Below are 21,905 nucleotides of genomic sequence, written 5' to 3' on the forward strand. Positions count from 1 at the left end.
GTAACAGATACCTGGGAGTTTATTTGCCGCCTTCTGATCTCTTTACAGCTTTTATAATGAATACAAATGGGCCGCGCCATCCTATTCCTGAATTATTAACTATTTTTCACCCTTGACGGGTTGACATACTCCTACCTGTATGAATATTTAATTTCAATTTCTTTCTGGATTCTAGGCATGCCACTGGGAGAGTCTGGCACGTGGTCAAACAGCGTGAATAGTGAACATGCTCTTACCTTGATCATTTGGGATCTTGGGAGCATGGAGAGAGCACGGAACAGAAGGTATGCTTGCTTCCTTCAAGGAAGGACGTTTAGAGTACAGGACAGTCCATCGTGCATCATGTGCGGGTTACCCAAAGGAAAGGGTGAAGGAAGAGCAGAACTGACATACAGGGGGCTGCTGTCTGTGTTCTTACCATGCCATGACAGTGTTGCCAATTGGAGAGCTTTTTTAAATAGAACTCAGCCAGACCAGCTCCCCTCCTTGAGCTATGTATGGATTGGGCCAGTTATATAAGCACCTCCTCAGCAGGCCACTGTCAAGGCAAGGTAAGAACTGGAGCTCCTTGTGCAGGAGACTAGAGTAGTTATTGAGGCAAACAGTCTGGCTTTATTATTGGCTGTTTATTATGGATTTCTGCTGCATCAAGAGATTCAGTGCAATTTTTTTAATGGGCAGCATTGCCCACTGATGTGTATCGTACAGTCAGGGAGACTGTGCTTAGAAGCAACAGAAAGGGCAGGGATAATACATGAGGTATCTTGCAAATAGTCTATGGTTATGTTGTACATGTATCATATGAGCCCTGCAGCTAAAGGGCATGTTGCTCCAGTGTTTGAGCGCAAGATACATAAACAGTTATCTTAAAGGGGTGGTTCACCTTTAAGTTAACTCTAAGTTTTATATTATAGCAAGGCCAGTTCTAAGCAACTTTTAAATTGGTCATCGTTATTTATTTTAAATAGTTTATGAATTATTTGCCTTCTTCTTCTAACTTTTTGCAGCTTTTTTAAATGGGGGTCACTGACCCCAAAAATACAATTGCTCTGTGAGGCTACAATTTTATTGTTATTGTTATATTTTACTACTTATTTTTCTATTCAGGCCCTCTTCTATTTATATACCAGTCTCTCATTCAAACCGCTCCCTGGTTGCTAGGGTAATAAGTGCAAAAAAAAAAAATGGGGGTTTGCACCCTGCCCTGCAACTTCTATGCATATTGTCTGCAGTGTGAAACTCCATGGGGTCTCTCCCATGTAAATAAGTTCTGTGCATAACTGAAGTTATGGCTTCATACATTACCTTGCTTAAGATAATGTCAAATAACCCGTATGTATTAATAGTATGGGTTTTTCCTTTCATTCGTGTGGTTTGGTGTAACTGTATGGGTAGACTGACTGCCTGCATCGGGCTGTGAGAAATATGATCTGGTGCCATGTATATATTTATATAAGTTTGAATTCAAGTCATACATTGCTGGAAGTCATGATCCCTAATTGTATTACCTTGGAAATTAAGGCATTTCTCTTTTCTTGTAGGTCTCATCTGTAAGCATTTTATTTTCTTATTCTTGTGTCCAGATTGTGCCTTTAAAGGTTATAAACACACAGAGTGGCCGCCTCCATCCTAAAATTATTCAGCTGTGGATTTGCCTGTAGAAGGGCCCCTGGTGTTACCACTATTTCAAAATACCATCAGCACCTAAGCCAGATGAGAGATGGTGATCAAGTGAGCATGGTAAGTCTGCCCCCTAGAGGAAATCATGGATGGGACAGCTATAGATTTCTACGCAGAAATCAATTCTAAAGGTGCCTGCTGTATTGGGTTTCAATTTAAATATTACAGCTCACATAAAGATCTGGAATGTTAACCCACTGCGCCAGGTTTGGCAGCGTTAAGGTCACTGAGACTGGCTCATAAAACAATAAGCAGGGGTGGGACTATGTATATGTGTGTATAAACATAAATATCCAAAATTTCGACAGGACCTTTCTCAAGGATAAAACAACAATGTTCAAACCAACCTCAAATACACTCACAAGACAAACAAAGTGGAAATGTGTCCAATGCCCATCAATAGACCATTATGCAATTATCCAATCATAGCGTGAATGTGCAATTTCAAATGGGCCAATCTCTGACCATCATAAGTGCATATATATCATAAATTATTAAAAAATTATTACATATATACTAAAACATGTACTAAATTTGGCTGTGCACCCTGCAAGATAAAAAAACTTTTTGCATTGGAGTGCAGATACTGAAATCAGAAATGAATGCCGCACTCACAGGACTTAGTGAAAAAAGTAAAAGGTTTTTTTTATTCCAAACGTTCATCTAACGTTTCGGTTGTCTCCACAGCCTTTTTCAAGGAGGAAGGAGTGGGTTTGTTGTGCCATGTGTGATGGACCCCTGTATATCTGAAAATATGAGCTCAGTTTTAATCAATAATGTGGTTTTATATATCTCTTACCTTTTTGCGCAGGTTACAGTACTCATTTTGTTCCACATGAGTGCAATGAACATGATGGATGAACATACGGTTACCTGTTGTTTTAATCATGAAAAATCAGTTTTTTTCTTATTTCTTAAGCTAAACAGGGAAACTGAAGCTACTCCATGTTTGGTCCTATCAAGGTAGATATTTAGAATGCACAAGAACCAAACATGGAGTTGCTTCAATTTCCCAGGGCTTCCAGTTGTACCTTATGTTTCCCTATGCCCCCCAGGCTTACCTGCAAGCTAAACTGATACTGACAGTAAAAAAAACTACTCTTTGAAATAGGGAGTTACCTATAGGTCATGGTAATTGTTTTTCGCTGATAAGGCTGCTTATGTAAGTAATTGTTACTTGAAGTTCCTGAACCTGACTGTTTTGCCAACCTGACTGTCACTTCTCAGCCTGTCAGTTACAGCTTCTAATGCTAATGGCCTCCTGCTGCACAAATATGGCTGCCACTCATAGAGGAACATGGGGGATCAGATAGGGAATGTAAAAGCAATGGGCGTGTACTTTTATGGCCAATGGCCTTGGTGCCCTTTTTTTTTACATTTTTAGATGTTGTGCAGCAGATATATGCAGAACACACAAAATATACTTGATAAATAGTGTTCACGTTCTTTTTCTATAAGGAAAACATATTGGCAGCATTTATTCTTATGAGAGGGGGCAGCCATGATTGTTCACATGAGGTCACCATATCTAAGAACACTATTCACATTCAGCCATCAGAATCCATATTATCAAGAAATATTGGACATTGACCCATTGCTTCAGCAAAGCCTCCCAAAACAATTGGTTAATAAATGGGAAATTGGTTGCTATGGTTGTATAAAGCTGATACATACTATGGTATATCATACTCAGATATTCATTTTCCTTTGGGGTCCTGATTCTTTATTGCAGACAGCAGCGAGCAGCAGATGTTTCAATGGAGCAATTACTGAGCTGCTGGATGAGAAGGGAAAGAGATCTGCTTTACCGGTAATCAAGAAGGAACCTGGGAGGGGCGCAGGTAAGGCTTCTGTTGGGGAGCATATGCCTGGGGGGGCGTGTGGATCCCGCCCATAGACAAATGATGGCTCCCACAATAAGTGCAGCTGTCTCCGTTTGGTAATTTTATCCAATGAACTGGGAATATTTTGTAGTGAAGGAGCAGGGCCGGGCCCCACCCTAATGTGTTACGCACATAGCACTCAGTTCTTTGAGCCTGTGCCAACCGTCGATGATCCTAATCTCACACCTGCCGTAATAAAGCGCCACTTTGCCAAGATCCATAAATGTTATGTTTGGGTAATGAAAAGGCTTATGTGCCCACTGCTTCATCCGAGATCTCAGGACACAGTTTTGTGTTACGTGGCGCTTGGCCCATTTGGCTGGGTCGCCCCCCCTTTATTCAGCCGTTGGCTCCTAACGCATAGCTGGGGCTGTCATGTTACATGGCAAGGGGCTGCACTTCTGTTGCAAGCGGATCATTTGTGAAGAGCTAATGAACCCAACACAAAAATAACGATATGCCCTCTACAGCTGATGCCAGTTCCAGCCTCTGGCCGGGGTATCATTTAATCTTTAGGGCTCACCATTGGCACTAGGGGGTAATATGCTGGAGCACTGTGTAGCACTCACAGATAATGCATTTAACCCATACGCTGCCAGTGTGAGCTGTGTGTAGGGCAAGGCTATCCCTTTTTATACTGGTTAAATCATTTATTTTATTAACTCAGGTTGTGCTCAGTGGGGCTCTACAGCTTCACTATGATAGGGAATATAGTTATTATGGAGTGAATGAACACTCCTGAACCCAGCGCTTCTTGATGAGAAATCCGTGCATGTGAATCTTCAATGTAGAAAAGGTCAATGCTGCTTCCTCCTGATGTCAGCTCCCCTTAAGATGAGCCTCAAAGTATATGTGCAGTAGTGTTGGTGGAAGCGCATAAAAATAAAAATGAAATATATAGTGCAAATCAATATAATAAAGAAATCGAAAAATTGATTAAGGAGGTGTGTGCTTAATTAAAACACCAATGCTTAGGTAAAGTGACCCCAATACCATAGGCTAATATAGAATCTATATCTGCTCACCAGAGCGACTTATAAAGAAGCATGTAAAAACATCCCAACCGGGCATTGATAGAAGAGGGATCCAGTCACACCATATATATGGGATGGAGAACAAGGCGAAATATAGTGTAAAAACGTTTATTATATTAAAATCCTGAACAGTGCAGGCTACTTACAATGTAGTAGAAATGTAAAAGCATGGAACAGAAGAAGACTCTTCTTCTGTTCCATGCTTTTACATTTCTACTACATTGTAAGTAGCCTGCACTGTTCAGGATTTTAATATAATAAACGTTTTTACACTATATTTCGCCTTGTTCTCCATCCCATATATATGGTGTGACTGGATCCCTCTTCTATCAATGCCCGGTTGGGATGTTTTTACATGCTTCTTTATAAGTCGCTCTGGTGAGCAGATATAGATTCTATATTAGCCTATGGTATTGGGGTCACTTTACCTAAGCATTGGTGTTTTAATTAAGCACACACCTCCTTAATCAATTTTTCGATTTCTTTATTATATTGATTTGCACTATATTTTTTATTTTTATGCGCTTCCACCAACACTACTGCACATATACTATGATAGGGAATGTCTGACAGATTTTGTGTGTGTCCTGGGCCTCCCTATTAGTGGATAAAAGGTCTTATGTGACCTGAAACGTTGCTGCTGTTGTTGTTTGCCCCAAAAAACTTTGCAATAAAGGCATTTTAATCTACAAAGACAAGAGGTGCTGTTCCTGTTCTTCTGTACCTCCCTATTAGTGGGACATATATATGCTCAATATGTGTTCTGTATATATCGAAACTGTGGATTGGTCTTTATTTGTGCTTTTTTTAATTCACTTTTTGTTTAGCAGCTCTCCAGTTTGGAATTTCAGCAGTTATCTGGTTGCTAGGGTTTAAATTACTTTAGCAACCAGGGAGTGGTTTAATAGAAAGACAGGTTTATGAATAGTAGAGGGCCTGAATAAAAACATAACTAAAAACAAGTAATAATAACTATAAAATTGTAGCCTCACAGAGCCTGTCCCCACTTTGTCTGAGCTGAGATTTAGCAAAAACTTCAGCTTCTGCAGGGGTCAGTGACCCCCATATGAAAGCTGGAAAGAGTCAGAAGAAGGAGGCAAATAATTCTGAAACTATAAAAGATAAATGATGAAGACCAATTGAAAGGTTGCTTAGAACTGCCCATTCTATAACATACTAAAAGTTAACCTTAGAATTAATTATAGAATTATTACTAGTAGGAAGCCAGAGGTAGTCATTTTACTTAAGATTTTTAGACATACGTAGAGTATTGGAACCTGTGGGGTTATTCATTAAAGCAGCGCAGTATCAGCCTATAGTCTTCCCATGATCTTACTGAAACAGGAAATGATGTCATGTCTGAAGAAGGGAAACTAAATTCTATTCCTTTCGCCCCCCACCTTTATCCACCTTTATTATCCAGTTACAAAGAGCCAGAACCCCAGCAGATTGGCTGAGCACTCCCCTGCACGTCGCTCATCACAAAAGAGGATGAACAGCAAAGCTGAGCAGCTTAGTATGGGAGAGATAAGTCCGTGGGTCAGTCAGTCGCCTTCTGAGAGCTCCCTCAGTGCTTATCTGAGTAGTATCCCATCCCTGAGGGCCTGCTCCGAAAACATCACGGACCCACCAAAGAGTGCTTGGGGCACTGAGACCAACCTGCACACAGAGACCTCCAGCCCACAGACACCCCTTCCTGCACAGCCCTCGGGACAAAAAGATACCAAGCAGCCCAAACAGAGACCCAGGACCAATGCCATCAAGAGACGCTTCCAGAATAAAATCCACAGCACCAGGTTACCGCCGGTCCCCCCAGTGTCCGAGCTGAGCTTTAGCAGGAACTTCAGCTTCTCCTTCTTTGAGCTTCCTCGGTACCAGAGCCCTCAGCACTGGCTCCAGCGCCAGAAAACAGTCTATCTAGTTATGAAGCAGCTGCACTGACCAATCAAATCTATACTCGGTAATGGTAATGCTATTGCAATTAAAATCATTAGGACCCAGCCTTTCCATGCGAGACTGTAAGTTCATTTACTTTGCTATTTGGAGTTCTTAAATATCCTCACTATACAACAGGGCTCATTTACAAACAAGGAGGCAAAGTGCAAAAAACAGGTGCAAAACTCTAAGTTTGGTTTACACTTTGCAATTAAAATGGCAGCCATTTTGGAGTTTTATACTTGAAAAGCAAAGTTGCAGGTAAAACTGATGTAGTTGGCCAGCTTGAATAAATTGCAATACAGGGACAAACAACCCCTGTTTTGCTTAAAGGGAAGGGCATTTCTTGGTCGCTTAATGCCCTATATATATTGATAATGGGTGAGTGCAGAGGATCTTTTGTTTCTGTCTGTATGAACTTTGTGGTCACATCATCATGGTTAAAAATTTAGTGGTGACCACACCTTCTCCTTTTTTGGTCTGAATTGGAATCTTAAAGCGATACTCATTCCAATATTAACAGGACCGTCACTATGCCTATATTAATTCTAGCGCTGCTATTTTTTAGTAATGTATGTGCCCCCTGACCACCGCTTACTAACCTGTGTTGGTCTCCAGCATGGCTTGAAGTAGAGCAGCTTCCTGGTTTACATTGCGCTGTGGGGGCGGGAGGCACATACATTACAGTTCTACTTTCTTACACAGCCAGTGTTAACCAATTATATGCCCCTTAGTTGCCCATGAAATGCTTTATTAATGTCCATATCCAAGCCAGAAGTCTGTACAGTGGTGTAAGGGCTGTGACACGTGGAGATTAGTCGCCCCGCAACAAATATCCCTTGTCGCGGGCCGACTAATCTCCCCGAAATGCTATCCCACCGGCTAGAATGTAAATCGCCGGTGGGATGGCATACGCGGCGGCACGATTTGCAGAAGTTTCCTCTCAAGGCAACTTCGGCAAATCGCGCCGCCACATATGCCATCCCACTGGCGATTTAAATTGTAGCCGGTGGGATAGCATTTTGGGGAGATTAGTCATCCACGACAAGTGTGATTTGTCGCGGCGCGACTAATCCCCCCCGTGTGTCACAGCCCTAATAGGGAAAGCCGGCCCAACCAGTACTGAAGTTCCCTAATAGGTGTGCACACATACTGAGAGCTGCGGGAAGCATTTGTTTGCTACAGATAGGAGCACACACATTCTCTTATTATAACAGTGCATTTTATTGAGCGTATTCAGTAGAGGGATGCCTGCTAACAGGGCAACGCTTTGAACATGCTGGGTTGCACCAGGCTCTACATTCTCTGGGAGGGTACGAAGGGCATTAACTGTTACATGTTCCATTCTGGAACTTTCTCATGCAATGGTCAATAAACAGATTCAGTTATGTACAAGAGCTACTCCCCTAAACTCTAATCATCCACAACCATTAACTCGGCCTGGCAGAGAAGCCAGGAAATATCCCTTTAAATTATAATGTGGTCCCTGTTTCTATGGCACATAACATTTAACCGGTAAATCAGGGCTGTGCAACCTGCAGCCCTCCAGCTGAATAACATCTCATGGCATCTCCAGGCTGTTGGGAGAAACCAGAACAGTTCAGCAGCAGCAACTGGGGGGCCACAAGGTTGGACTGTAAACAACATGGTTCACCCTCATCAATGCATAGTCTGAAACTTCATATTCCGCTTTGTCCTTCTCAGAATTCTGTCAGATTTGGTTCAGCGGCAGGATGTGCAGTGTGTCCAGGGCAGAATGCAGCACGCTCTGAATGGCCTTCATCAGCTGCAAACGGGCAAACATCTGGCCAAACAAATGGCTCAGGGGTTCCTAGAAAACAATATCAGGGGAGTTTACGAGTAAAGGTAAGACAAGGTGTACAGGTTGGATTGGCCTGCCCACATACCAGAGAATCTCCCGGTGGGCCCAAGCTCTAGTAAGATAATTCCCATCAGTTCTTCATTGATTGATACCATTTAGAATGTTTTACTTCTAACAGTTGTGAGTAGTTGGTTCTAGAGACCCAAGATATTTTATGTCGAGGGTGGACAAAATTATATTTTTATTTGTGTCCCTTATGATAATGCACTTGAGACAGTCAACAGCCTATCTGACAACTGGAACTGCAGAAGAACCATAATTACCCATATTCCAACAATAGTTTATTATTATTATACACAGGGACTTACCCCTAAAATATGCACCCTGTTATAGTAGGAGCTGAAGTCCATGCTGAGGTTGACAAGGAATTTGCACACCTAGAACAATAAGAATCTAGAATAAAATGTCTACTCCTCTTAACTACAGATTCATTCCTCTTCCCAGAAGCCACCAAGCAGCATTCAGTTCACTGCATTGGGCACATTTCTGTGACTGCAGGCAGATCTCTTCACTGCTTTGATTACTCAGTCCAATAGGCTGGACAAATGGGAAGAGGAAAGAATTCATCAAATTAACCAAACGTAAAATAAGAATCCAACACTCTGATGTCCACTGTATGATCCATTACTTATGCAGATAGCAGGTTAGACCAAACATTACTATAAAATACACATAAAGGATAGAAAGATTTTATATTTACATTCAACGAAAAAAAAGTCACTGGTGGTACCAAGGCAGCCCCCCAGTTATTCTACATGCTGTGTCCCAGGAAAGAAAAGGAAGGAGCTCCTTCTTGGGGTCAGTAGTAAGCAAATAGTATGACTGGGGGTGCACCAATAGCAAATGGATCACTTACTGGATTCACTAGAGAGGGTATATTACTCTCTCTTTCTTGACAGGATCAGCTGTATCTGCACTCTCACTATATATTTATTGTATAACAATACTATATATTTTTCTGTTCAGTAGTGCTGAGCAGACCGCCTCAGTGGTAATAAGCAATATAGCAGCTTTCACTTGCATTGACAGATACAGACTTATAGAGCATGATGTTCCGTGCCCATATAAAACCAAGATAAATGAAATACTATGGCAGGGATTTCCCCTGCACAGAACTGTGCTTTGTGCATAGATAGAGGCAACAGAAAAGAAAGGCTTAGTGAGTTTCTAAAGATCAGGGATTACAGTACTGAAATGCAGGCCTGGGCTGGCAATCTGTGGGTTCTGGCACAGTCACTATTTATTGGGCCAGTGGGGAGGCTCTTTGGCCAGGACCTGTTTTGAATCCCAATCTGGACCTGCTGAAATGTAAGTGATCTCTGACTCTTTATAGAGGTGCTTGGTAACTTTTGTGCCCTCTTTTATGATAATTAACATGTATTCATAAAGCACCAGCGTATTCCATGGTGCTGTACACTAGTCTAGATTCATAAAACATGCAGGTTTATAGGAAGAGAATGTCCATATTCAATACAATACAAAACTGCTCTGGGGGTGCCTTACCGCCTCTGTGTTTGCTGTGACGCGGATCCCCCGGGAAGATAATGATATCTGCACAGACTGAGCGAGAACCTCAGGGAACGGCAGGATGTAATTAAAGAGAAGGAGCCATTCTCCCTGTGGGGGGAGCAGTGAGTTTAAACAATAAGATGAAGGCAGACCGAGGGGAGATGGGACAGTCCAAAAACAGAACAGCCGCCATCTCCAGACAATTCTTTTCAGCTTCTGTTGTATGTAAATAATACTGTCTCTGAGGGAATTAGAGCCCACAGATATCTCACTAAGGATGGTGTAATGAGCGTTACCTTTCTAAGAGGTGGGACAATTAACCTTGCAAACCAGGTGCCAATATTTATAGCCAATTGGGTTAAATGCCATAATGGTCCCCTTGGCAAGCCCCTAACATGTGGATTTTCTCACTGAAATCCACTTAGGAAAGATGAGCTTCTGGTCAGACATTCTGGAAAATCCTGATATATGTCCTAATTGTTCTACCCACTGGCCAATGAGCAGATGAGTCTATTTAAAGGACTGTATAGCATTCTATGTGGGGCTTGTATGGTCACATATCCTGTCATTTAATGAATAGGTTGGCCCACTGGAAGCTTAGTGGCAAATACATCATGAAGCAATGAAACTAAGGGCGAAGACACACAGGGCAATTAGTTGCAACTTTTAATTAGGCCGCTTTTCACACACAGTACAATGAGCGTCGTTGCGACTAATCGCTCATGCATTTTTGCTGTGCAGATTTGTCGCCACGACTTTTCAAAAAGTCGGGGCTATTAATTGCCCCGTGTGTTGCCCAAAAAGGCAAATATATAAGCAATGATCACTTTTCCCAGCTGTAGGGTAACTGGGGGGGATATCAGTGGAAGCACTGCTGGTTAGGCATACCGACAGCTTTGGGAAACAATGCTAAGCGTTAATGGTAAGGAATAGATAGTAAATACAATAGGAAATATAAAAGTCTTTATTACCTCTTCCCTTAGTGTAGAGTAGTTCAGGTCTCCAACTGATGGGAATTCTGGGTACAAACCTGAAAGCAAAAAGAAAAAAAAACCTTGCTAATTACTGAAGGAATAAAAATGTGCCAGTCATATGAGCGGTGTAGTAAGAGACTGGTACCTTTCTGTACTGCCGAGCTGTAACTTTCAAACATGGTGGCGAGTCGAGCACAGTTATACATTACAAACGCTCCGCTTTTTGTCCCCTTTGTAGTGATATTGGTATCTTCCAAGTCCAGTGTTACCTGAATGTACAGGAAGGAGCCTGAGTTCAGGTAATTCAGCATCAGATATATCATGGCTTCCAACTAAATACAATCTTATAAGAGACAGAAAATGCTCCGAATTAGAGGAAGACCATCTCCCATAGACTCCATTTTAATCAAATAATTCTAATTTTAAAAAATGATTTCCCTTTCCTCTGTAATAATAAAACCGTACCTTGTACTTGATCCCAACTAAGATATAATTACCCCTTATTGGGGGCAGAACAGTCCTATTGGGTTTATTTAATGGTTAAATGATTCCCTTTTCTCTGTAATAATAAAACAGTACCTGTACTTGATCCCAACTAAGATATAATTACCCCTTATTGGGGTAGAACAGCCCTATTGGGTTTATTTAATGGTTAAATGATTCCCTTTTCTCTGTAATAATAAAACAGTACCTGTACTTGATCCCAACTAAGATATAATTACCCCTTATTGGGGGCAGAACAGCCCTATTGGGTTTATTTAATGGTTAAATGATTCCCTTTTCTCTGTAATAATAAAACAGTATCTGTACTTGATCCCAACTGAGATATAATTAATCCTTATTGGAGGCAAAACAATCCCACTGGGTTTATTTAGGGGGTGATTTATCAACGTTCCAATTTGAATTTTTTTCATGATCAGAGTTTAGTCAATGGGAGATGTCCCAGGCAAAGTCAAGTCATATTTTCATTTTGAGAATTTCATGGTTTTTGAGTTTGTAAACTCACAAATTTGAGATATTGGAGTTTTCATTATTAATAATTAAGTGAGCAATCAAAATGCGCGAGTTTATTCGATTTAGAACAACAATCCACAAACTCGAAAATTGATAAGCCCATTAATGATTTTTAAGGCATGAAGATCCAAAATACAGAAAAACCCCAGGTCCCAAGCATTCTGGATAATAGGTCCCTTATTTGTACCAGGTGTTACCTGACTGCGATGCGCTGTAGACATCATCTCAAACTTGATGGCTGCCGATGCCAGACATGTGATAATTTCATCCCACCTGTTCCCTTGGGATAAAGCACAGGTTACAGGTACTAATGAAGTTATTAGAAGGGAAGCCTCTTACTCTTATTTTGATATTTCTGGGAAAGGGATACTGACTTCTCTTTGTTCCTGACATAAAACCCGACCTCCCTATAATAAAAGTCAGACCGTTTAGGCCAGTGGTGGGCAAACTTATTAGTCAACTGAGCCAAATATCAACAAAACAGCGATTGAAATTTCTTTTGAGAGCCAAATTTTTTGCAGACTGTCACTGGCTCACTGGTGCATGAAACGAGCCTCCCCTGCACTGCGTATCCCGCCCCCCGCCTGCGCCGTGTCTCCCGTAGCCCAAAGACCAACCCCTCCTGCTGATTTTTGCTACTGGCAACGAAAATGCGATCGCACTGTACATGCAAGCCCGCACCTGGAAGAGCCAAATTCAAGGGGCTAAAGAGCCGCAGTTTGCCCACTACTGGTTTAGGCTAATGTCCCATGGAGAGATTTAGTTGCCCGCGGCAGATTGTTGCTACCACAGACTACTAATCTCTCCGAAATGCCTTTCCACCAAAGCGAATCCCACTGGGTCTATGCACCGCTTTAGCTTTCCAAAGTGGCACAAAGCTGCCTGCAGGAGGAAACTTTGCGCGACTTCGGAAAACCAAAGTGATGTTTAGGCCTTTCCACCGCCAGTGGAAAGACATTATGGAGAGATTCGTCATCTGGGGTAGAAGACATCTATCGCAGGCGAGTAAATCTCTCTGTAAGACACAGACATTAGCTTTAGGCCATGCTGCCGATATACCCAGGCCACTAGTAGTTACACCCACAGTCAGGTATGCCCGTCTCTTTTCCCCTCTAGATTGCCCTGCAGTCTTTCTAATTTAGAAGCTTTAAAGGGCCACACATACACACATTGGACTGATTCAATATGATGATCATACATTCATGCTAAAGAGTCTCCCTCTCTGCCATTACTTACATACCCCCTCCCCCACTTTTTGCTCTGGAATAACTAGCACTTTGTACCACAGTTATACTTATTGCAAACTCCATTCCCCTTATCTTTGTATTTTCCTCTCCGTCTACTGTTCCCCTTTTGGAAAACCAGTAAAGAGAGATATCAATAAAGAGTCTGTCGCAATGTTGCTAGGTTGAACGAGACCTAAATGCCATTTCATTTAAATTATTATAGAAACTAGAGACTGACATACACAGGAAGAACAGCAATATCTACACACACGTGAGACAGCGGCAGAAAGGCAACATGGAATAAACCCACACAACTTCTCATCTTTCACAAACACAATGACAATGTGACCCATTCCCAAACCACAGCGGAGAAAAACCCATTTGTGGTGTTTATGCTTCATGCACTGGCAGTGCCACACACACAGACTGATAATAAATGGAGATATAGGAGAAAAAATAGAACCTTGAACACTATCTCCATATTTCATGACAGAGGCTTCCTGCATCTGTGATTTCCGAATACTGTGGGAAAGGAAAAAAGAACATGGTGGGAATTTCCTGTAAGCAGTTCATTGCTATTGAAATCAGTATTCTTTGTCCCTTGCTCTTGTCTGGTTCTGACTCTCGAAGCAATGTAGCAGTCTTCTCTAGATATGTCAGCTGGCTTTTGCTGCACTGTTTCAGAAGTCAGAACCAGCAGAGCAGAGACTATAAACAGCCAGAGATATACTACTAGCAAAAACAACCAGCGTACATACAAATAGCAGTATAAATAAATATACAGTACATCTATAATTCCTTACATAAGCCACAAAAACGAGGGAAACCCTCCTATGTTTCAGGAACCCACATGATTACCCATAAGTGACACTGGTACTGTACAAGAGAGCAAGTTCAAGTTGGCTGGAGTTTGGAGCTGCAGATTATGGGCAGATTGTTCTACCTCGTGCTGCCGAACGGGTAAGATCTCAACTAGGACAGGACCTGGAACATGAATGGTTAATATAAGAATAGTTGATGCCTTACTGGAAGTATTGGGCGCAGCTGACAGGTGACAACGGGTTCAGCACTCTGACTGGTCCGCAGATGAGATGTTTCTACAACAGAGTGAAGGTTCTTATGAAAATAGAAATGGGGTTTAGTCAAACTGCCATCGCTTTAGATGTCGCTGAACTACAATTCCCAGAATACCTTTCCCTCATCAGTCCCACCTTAGCTTTCACAGGTGCTGCTGGGAGTTGTAAATGCTGGTGTGCTGAAGTTCACATCTGATTGTTTCACTGCTTTCATACCAGCAATTGCTTTCAGACACAGTATAGAGCAGGCCTAGAGTAACAACCGCACTACCCCATTGCTCTACATCCACTCCAAAGTATATCAAGCAGTATTCCAGTTATAGTGATACACAATGGCTCTCAAGCAGACTCCCACTGTGCCAAACATACGCCCATGGCTGATAGAATGGTTCATTTTGATGCATGCTGCAGACTCCATTGGTTTCTCTGCAGCCATGCAAATTGATACCAGCCTTTCAGCATGACTTATGCCTGTATATAGTTCTGACTGGGCTTTTATAACAAGCTGTAATGTAATCTACTGGCTTCTGTACAGCATTTCATACTAACCCTTATTCTCTGAAACATGGACTCTATGTATTTACAGTAAAATGCATGTTTTATTAAAGACCTGTGTGGTTGCTCCAGGATCCAGTATCCTCCAGAGTAAGTCCAGCTTCTGCTGGTGGAACTCATCCTCACAGCTCACCACGTGTAGCACGGTGCAGTGTGCTGCCTCCTCCTGGTCATTACAGGAAATACAATGATGTAGTTATATCCTATAATGGTTTCCATAAGGCTGTATATCTATAATAATAGCAACGCCTTAGCTCTAGCCCACACATGTAGAACTGTCACCTCTTTTCAGTTTGTCTTGCATATTAAAACGCAATTGTTCAATGCTACTTATTAGTTCTGTACCTATACTACTACCCCTTGCCTCATTACATGTCATATAGTTAAATGGGCCAGTTATGCACTGTATATGGCCCTTTGTATGGGCCAAACAGATACCATACAAGGGACCATAAACAGTATGGGCACCTTCCTATTGGTCCACTTTATTGGGCCAACAGCCAAATGATAGTACATGGACATCAGTTGGCCACTATACAGGCCACAACTACATAAATCCCCATAATGACCAAATATAGCAGAAAACCATTTTTGGAGTAGGAACCAGGCCATAGAGCAGCATATCCTTACCTGGCACTCCTGAACACACGTCTGCAGCCATGCTACATGCTCCAGGTCTTCCTCACTCACTAAAATATATAACATGTTCAACTGTCAGCCTGTTGGCCCTTCTTTACAGAGATCAGTTTAATTCTCTGTGCTGGTATAAAGCTGGACATACACGTTCAGATTTTAGTCGTATTTGGACAAAAATATCATCAGATACACAATACATGCATGGATTTTATCTGACCAAAATTTTCTAACCTGTCCCATCGACTAAACGACCATTCACCATGGTATAAAAATTATGGGGACATTGATCCAGAGCCCACACACCCCGAAAATCATACACATTTAGTTTTGTGCGATTATATAGATGTGTATATGGCTAGCTTTAGACTGACTGATCCTGATGTGAATACAAACCAATGCTTAACTCTACGCACTGAGAGTAATTAGGTGACTCTACTGGTCCAATAGACCGATTCGGCAGCTTATTCGGAAAACAGGTTCACACATAGAAACAGATTTGTATCAAAAACATACAGATCGAAACATTCAGAGATGTGGAAGCTCCAGATTCCTAACAATTCAGGGGTGATTTGTCCCCTGAGTTTGGCATCGGAGCCAAAAAGAAAAAGAAATAAGGAAAAAGCAATTATTTTTAATGAAATACATTAAAGTAAGACATTTATTGTTCCTATACGTTAGCAGTATATTTATCACTATTAAATTTTGATGCACTTGATACACTAGAGTATATTATGGAAGTATTACTATGACATACGCATGTGCTGTTTTATATGTCTTTTTGCAATTTGAAAACTTGATATATGCAATTTGAGAATGTATATATTGAAAATTTGTATATTGAACACTATGGGTTAAATGGAGGGCTGGAGTGATGGTCCCTCCCTTTCCTGTGGGTATATAACACTTGATTGTATTTGTATGATTAGGCTTGATAAAGGGCTGGTTTAAGCCCGAAACGTTGCTGTGTGCACTTGAGTAAAGTCACTTTTTTCTACAACATTTCCGGAGTGCTGCTGTTTTTTAATTTTATCCTGGATATTGTTTTACCCTGGCTGAGGGTTCAGCTTGCACCTGGGGCTACAACTAGCCGGTTTGTCCATTGTGTAGCACACCTTAATCAATTTATCGGGCATGTATGGGCACTAACCATGGGCCTGCCCGACAGACATCTGGCCTGAAATCGGCAGATCTTGATCGGCAGGTTTGATTTTTTGTTGTGTCCCTATACTCGTCGTTCTAATTTGATAGTTTGGCCCTAGGGCCAAACGACGAATTAGCCCAATTTTGCCAACCCATAGGTGAGGATATGGGGACAAGAGCCGCTCGCTTGCCGACCTCACCAAGTGAGCAGATCTTAGCATGTATGGCCACCGTAAGGGAAACTCTCTTTTAATCAATAATGAAAGTATTAGAGAGCAGTTCTTACCAAGGAAAGCATCCAGGTTTGGGTCATACCCCTGCTGAGACAAATGCTGCTCCTCAATAAATGGTCTTAGGTGCATGTTAAAAAGGACACGTGGCGTCTCATCCTGAAGTTCCTGTTGTTCTCCATCATTGCAGTTGACATAAATACATTCCTTCAGGCTTTGCTTAAAAGCTGAAACTGTCTCCCCAACAGAGGTCGCCTCAGATACTGAAGGCCATGATACACCCAACTGGTGCAAGAAGTTTTTAATATCTTGGTTCTGCACAGCAGGGATCAGCTGGACTGTAGCTCTGGAAAAAGAAGCCACACAAAGCTAAGGCAAGAGACAGTGAACCAGGAATGCAGCATTTGTGTATTAAGTGTAAATAAAGGGAATTTCTTTCCTGCAGCTGTTGAACTAAAACTCCCATCACCCCCCCCAATAAGATGTGTAGCCTATATGTCTGCGGTAGCTTTCTATTCTTATCAGCCCATTATCAACCTAGATTTCCAGGGCTGGTCTAAGGGCGAAGACACACGGGCGATTAGTCGCCGCTACTTTTTGAAAAGTACAGTGCACAGTGAAAATATGCGAGCGATTAGTCTCTTTATACTCTATGGGAGAAAAGTCGCCATGACTGGCTTAATTAAAAGTCACGGCAACTAATCACCCCGTGTGTCTTTGCCCTTAGGGCAGGGTGCAGATGATAATGACCTGGTAACCCAACTTCTGAGAAGGCAACTTGGCTAGAATATTTTATCAGCAAATGTACAAACGGTATATTTTAGATTGTAGCCTTAATGAAGATACACTTATTATTAATGCTTCTCTTCCTTCCCCACACCCCACCCTCTCAGCAATGACTGGGTAGTTAGTATGGTTAGTTAGTATGGGGCAACATGCGCCAGTTTGTGCAGAACTGGTGACACCTACAGGATACAGACTCTGGTAAAGGTGCCAGGGGTTTGAAGTAGAAGCAACAAAGGTACAAAAACCACCCATGCCTAATTGGTGTTCTAATTTAAAAAACAGCTGGAGGGCCACAGATTGCCTACGACTTCTATAGAGGCTGCAGCCTGGGAAACCACTGACCCTGTAAGTCTGAGCAGCTCAGCCAGGTGATCAGTGATCAAGGCAGCTCTTAAATGGCTCAATCTTAATGAATCCAGATTCCGGCAGGCATGCAGTGGGCTACAGTTCAGTATTACTACGTTCTGTCCACCGGGCACATCTGAGGGTGCAGGTCTGAGATACGGGGAATAGTCTGTGAGGAGGCGTTGGAAAACAGCAGGTCTGTCCAGTTGTATGACAAGTCCAGCTTCACTTTGCAAGGAGCTGCGGATCGGGGGCATTCCTGGGGAATTCAGTGACTTCAGTGTATTTAGTAGATCCTCAGGAACCTGTAGGTATAAATGAAAAGGTCAGTGTTTGTCACTGTAACTTACAGCCCTGCCCCTGAACTGTAACACCCACCAAGCTGGGAGCTGTAGAAATAAGAGAGCGGAAGAGCCAAGTCGGCTAAGCTCAGAAAATATTTCAGTCTGTACCCAGCTATCAGCGAAGCTGAATATTCCCCTATTTGTGCCTGTAAGTTACTCTCCCATTTAGATTGTAAGCTCTACAGGGCTTTAATTTTGAACTTATTGCAACTGTATCCAGTTATTTGTATTTATTGTTATATTTGTATTTGTCTATTATTATTTTAATAATTTTAACCTGTTGTATTAATCTATTGTTCTACTGTACAGTGCTGCATACATAAGAAGCGCTTTATAAATAAAGATGTAAATACATACATACATTACCCTTATACTAAATGAGGGGGAAGAGAAGGTTACATAGTTACATAGGGTTGAAAAAAGACCAGTGTCCATCAAGTTCAACCCATCCAAGTAAACCCAGCACACCAAACCCACACCTACCAATCTATACACTCACATACATAAACTATAAATACAACCACTAGTACTAACTGTAGGTTTTGTGGCAACCAATACCATAAGAGCTATGCAAACCAGTGCAGTTGCATGTGAGTTTATGTGCCCTACTCTGTGTCACGGGTATCGGAGGAGAGGGTCAGTGACCCCCTTATCCAGATGGGGGTGATACATGGACATAAATGTCAAAAATCAGGCACTGTTTCATAAAGGTACAGGTCAGGTGTTGGGCAGGTAAAGGGCCTGTGATGTGTACTCTTGCTGGTTAATGCTAGAGCCCCGCCGACCCCGCTCTGAGCTTCCTGAGAGACAGATGGTTTCAGGGTGAGCTGTCGGGAATGGGTAGTAGGACAAGTCACAGGTACAAAGGGGAGAATGCGCACAATAATGCTACGGCATGCCCAAAAAGTGGCCAGTTGCTTAACCAAACAGAACTGGGGTCATAAGTTTGATTCCAGCCAAGGTATGACCCACAAGGCATGATCCACATGGCGTGACCCACAAGGCATGATCCTGGCGTGTATGAATGTGATAGACTGTATGTTATTCTGGGGCAGAGACTGATCAGGTAGGTGGGCTCTCTGGGGATTAGGAAGGCAAGAAATTACAGGTGGGAAGGTCCTGTTTCAGGCTGACCTGTGCCCATAGGCTATTTGCCTGCCCAAACCGATGTACAAATAGGCAGTGAAGAAAATGTTACCTGCAGTCAGCCACTTCTGTTGGGCAATTTTATAAACAAGGATGAATTCCATGACCCCCTGGGACCATCATTAAGAGCTGCCCCTGCCTGAGTGGGAGTATGTAAGGCAGCAATGTTATACTATATTCCTTAATAGCTCTGCGGCTGCTACTGCTCAGCTACATCAGCCACTAGCCTGCTGGTCTGTCACTGCTCCCTAGAGTACAATGGCACTACAGCAGGCACACCATATGGCTCACCTCTCCATCCGGGAATAGTTTCTTTAGGGCCCCTCTTGGCACCAGAAAGTCTCTGCTCTTCAGGTTTCTTGGGCTGCTCTCTTTAAACCAGACTGTAGGGGGCACCCCCGAACCCTGGACTGCATTACTCAATGCCCGCAAAGCCTCTGACACCCGCACTGGTTCCGCTCCGCAGCATTTAGTGTCCATGGTGATCCAAATGACAACTCGGAACCTTTATTTTATGGCCGCAGTTTCCGGGGACTCTTGGTATGGTACCTGGTACGCCTCTTACAGGGAAAAAAGGGCGTGACATCATCGACCGGGCCCAGCAGCCATCTTGGTAGAGGTTTATTATGCACAACTGATAGATTGTGTCTAGAGAATGTCTTTTTTTTTTTTTAGGAAGTCCCGCCCCTATATCTTTTGTTCCCCGCCCATTCATTTTTCTTTCAGTTGTTCTTGTCCTCCTGATGTTGTGTTTCCATTAATATTCATTCTATATAACTTATGTTTCCACAACTTCAACTATGTGTGACATAAGCAAGGGGCTATGGGTCCTTTGTTGTCTGTCATTATCCAAAAGCTGATTTGTGGTGCAAAACTTCCATTACATTTATTATGTAATGAGGGAAAAATGACAGCAGGTTTCACCAGATAGCCAGACGGTGCTGGTATCCCAGCTTTCCCATAAGTCTTGCTCACTTTGGTCAGTGGGGCAGGGAGGCTAGCTGGGCAGTTTGATATGTATGTATGTATAACTTTATTTATAAAGCGCCACAAGCGTACGCAGCGCTGTACAGTCTTACAGAATACACAATTACACACAGGGAGGACAAGTGATATAATAAATAAATACAATAAATATATATATAAAAGTGCCATGTGGTATGAAACACAGTAGGAAGGAGGTCCCTGCCCCGTAGAGCTTACAATCTAAAGCTGGCCATACACGTGGCGATCTGACGATGTTTCGTACGACCATCGGTCGCACGAAACATCGTCAGATCCGCCACACACCATTCAGGGCTGAAACGGCAGATAAGGAGGTAGAAACAATAGGATTTCTACCTCCTTCTGCCGATTCAGCTCTGAAGGGAGAATTTTGGTCAGGCGCCTTCTATGGCGCCCGATCAAAATTTTCTAACCTGGCCGATCGACGAGCCGACCGATTTCAGCAGCTTCCTGCGACATCGGTCGGCTCGCTGACATACCATACACGCACCGATTTTCGTACGATAATATCGGTGCGTGTATGGCCACCTTAAGATATGTGCTATTGTTGAACAGCAAGAATGTATATTTCTCCATGTTGTCCTCCAGTTATCATTGAATGGGCGGAACAGTGAACTGCTTTCTTACATTCAAAATCAGGCACCAAACTAGGGTTGCCACCTGTTCTGGAAAAAAATACTGGTCCTTCCTATATTTTTGCCATTTTTTCCAATTAATAACATTGGCACCAAGCATCATTTTTACCGGCCAGGTCGGTAAAATACCGGCTTGGTGTAAACCCTAGACCCAACCATAGACCAGGAGTGTAACAGCAGGGATATAAGACCTTGAAGGTGTATGGGGATCCTGACCTGATATTCAATTTTTCATATATCGAAACAGGTACTTCCTAAAGAATTCTACTGCGGGGCCCAATAACTGCTGTTACACCTGTGTGTAGTAAAAAACAAACTGTAAGGGAAATGGATAACTGTATAAAGCAATGAAAGATTGTAAATGTTCTGCTATGTGTCTATATGCATACTGTGAATATTTGGTATATATATTTATTGTACAAGGCAGTTTATGAATGAGGCATGGGTTCCCAGCATTGTTCAAACCCTAAATGGTTAATAGTAACTTTTTAAAGGAACAGTAACACCAAAAAATGAAAGCGTTTTAAAGTAATTAAAATATAACGTACTGTGGCCCTGCACTGGTAAAACTGGGGTGTTTGCTTCAGGAACACTACTATAGTTTATATAAATAAGCTGTTGTGTAGCCATGGGGGCAGCCATTGAAGCTGGAAAAAAGGAGAAAAGGCACAGGTTACATAGCAGATAACAGATAAGACACCATTGTATTCTACAGGGTTTATCTGTTAGCTGCTGTATAACCTGTGCCTTTTCTTCTTTTGAATGGCTGCCCCCATGGCTACACACCAGGGTTTATATAAACTCTAGTAATGTTTCTGAAGCAAACACAAAACTTTTACCAGTGTAGGGCAGCAGTACATTATAGTTTAA

The 21,905-nt window shown here is 42.3% G+C and overlaps 2 protein-coding genes across 5 annotated transcripts; one reads left to right on the top strand and one right to left on the bottom strand.

Moving 5' to 3' along the window:
- The first annotated feature begins 21 nt into the window (after window positions 1-21).
- LOC100485975 lies at window positions 22-6,812 on the top strand. Of its 2 annotated transcripts, XM_002933056.5 has the most exons (4): window positions 22-284; window positions 1,584-1,740; window positions 3,413-3,521; window positions 6,021-6,812. In XM_002933056.5, exons 2-4 carry the CDS (start codon window positions 1,714-1,716, stop codon window positions 6,536-6,538), a joined length of 654 nt encoding a protein of 217 aa, XP_002933102.1. In that variant the 5' UTR covers window positions 22-284; window positions 1,584-1,713; the 3' UTR covers window positions 6,539-6,812. The 2 variants fall into 2 exon arrangements, with proteins under 2 accessions (XP_002933102.1, XP_031757041.1); XM_031901181.1 differs by lacking the exon at window positions 22-284 and having other exon boundaries at window positions 1,158-1,740.
- A 923-nt stretch (window positions 6,813-7,735) lies between these two features.
- Window positions 7,736-19,988, bottom strand: dalrd3 (DALR anticodon binding domain containing 3). Of its 3 annotated transcripts, XM_012960526.3 has the most exons (13): window positions 19,687-19,985; window positions 17,903-18,210; window positions 16,831-17,120; window positions 15,399-15,457; window positions 14,824-14,934; window positions 14,164-14,234; window positions 13,601-13,659; window positions 12,109-12,191; window positions 11,043-11,166; window positions 10,895-10,953; window positions 9,918-10,031; window positions 8,723-8,791; window positions 7,736-8,363 (listed from the first exon to the last, which is right to left on the bottom strand). In XM_012960526.3, exons 1-13 carry the CDS (start codon window positions 19,873-19,875, stop codon window positions 8,244-8,246), a joined length of 1,656 nt encoding a protein of 551 aa, XP_012815980.1. In that variant the 5' UTR covers window positions 19,876-19,985; the 3' UTR covers window positions 7,736-8,243.
- Between the last annotated feature and the right edge of the window lie 1,917 nt (window positions 19,989-21,905).

Source organism: Xenopus tropicalis, chromosome 4 (genome assembly GCF_000004195.4).
Source record: "Xenopus tropicalis strain Nigerian chromosome 4, UCB_Xtro_10.0, whole genome shotgun sequence".
Classification (NCBI taxonomy): domain Eukaryota; kingdom Metazoa; phylum Chordata; class Amphibia; order Anura; family Pipidae; genus Xenopus; species Xenopus tropicalis.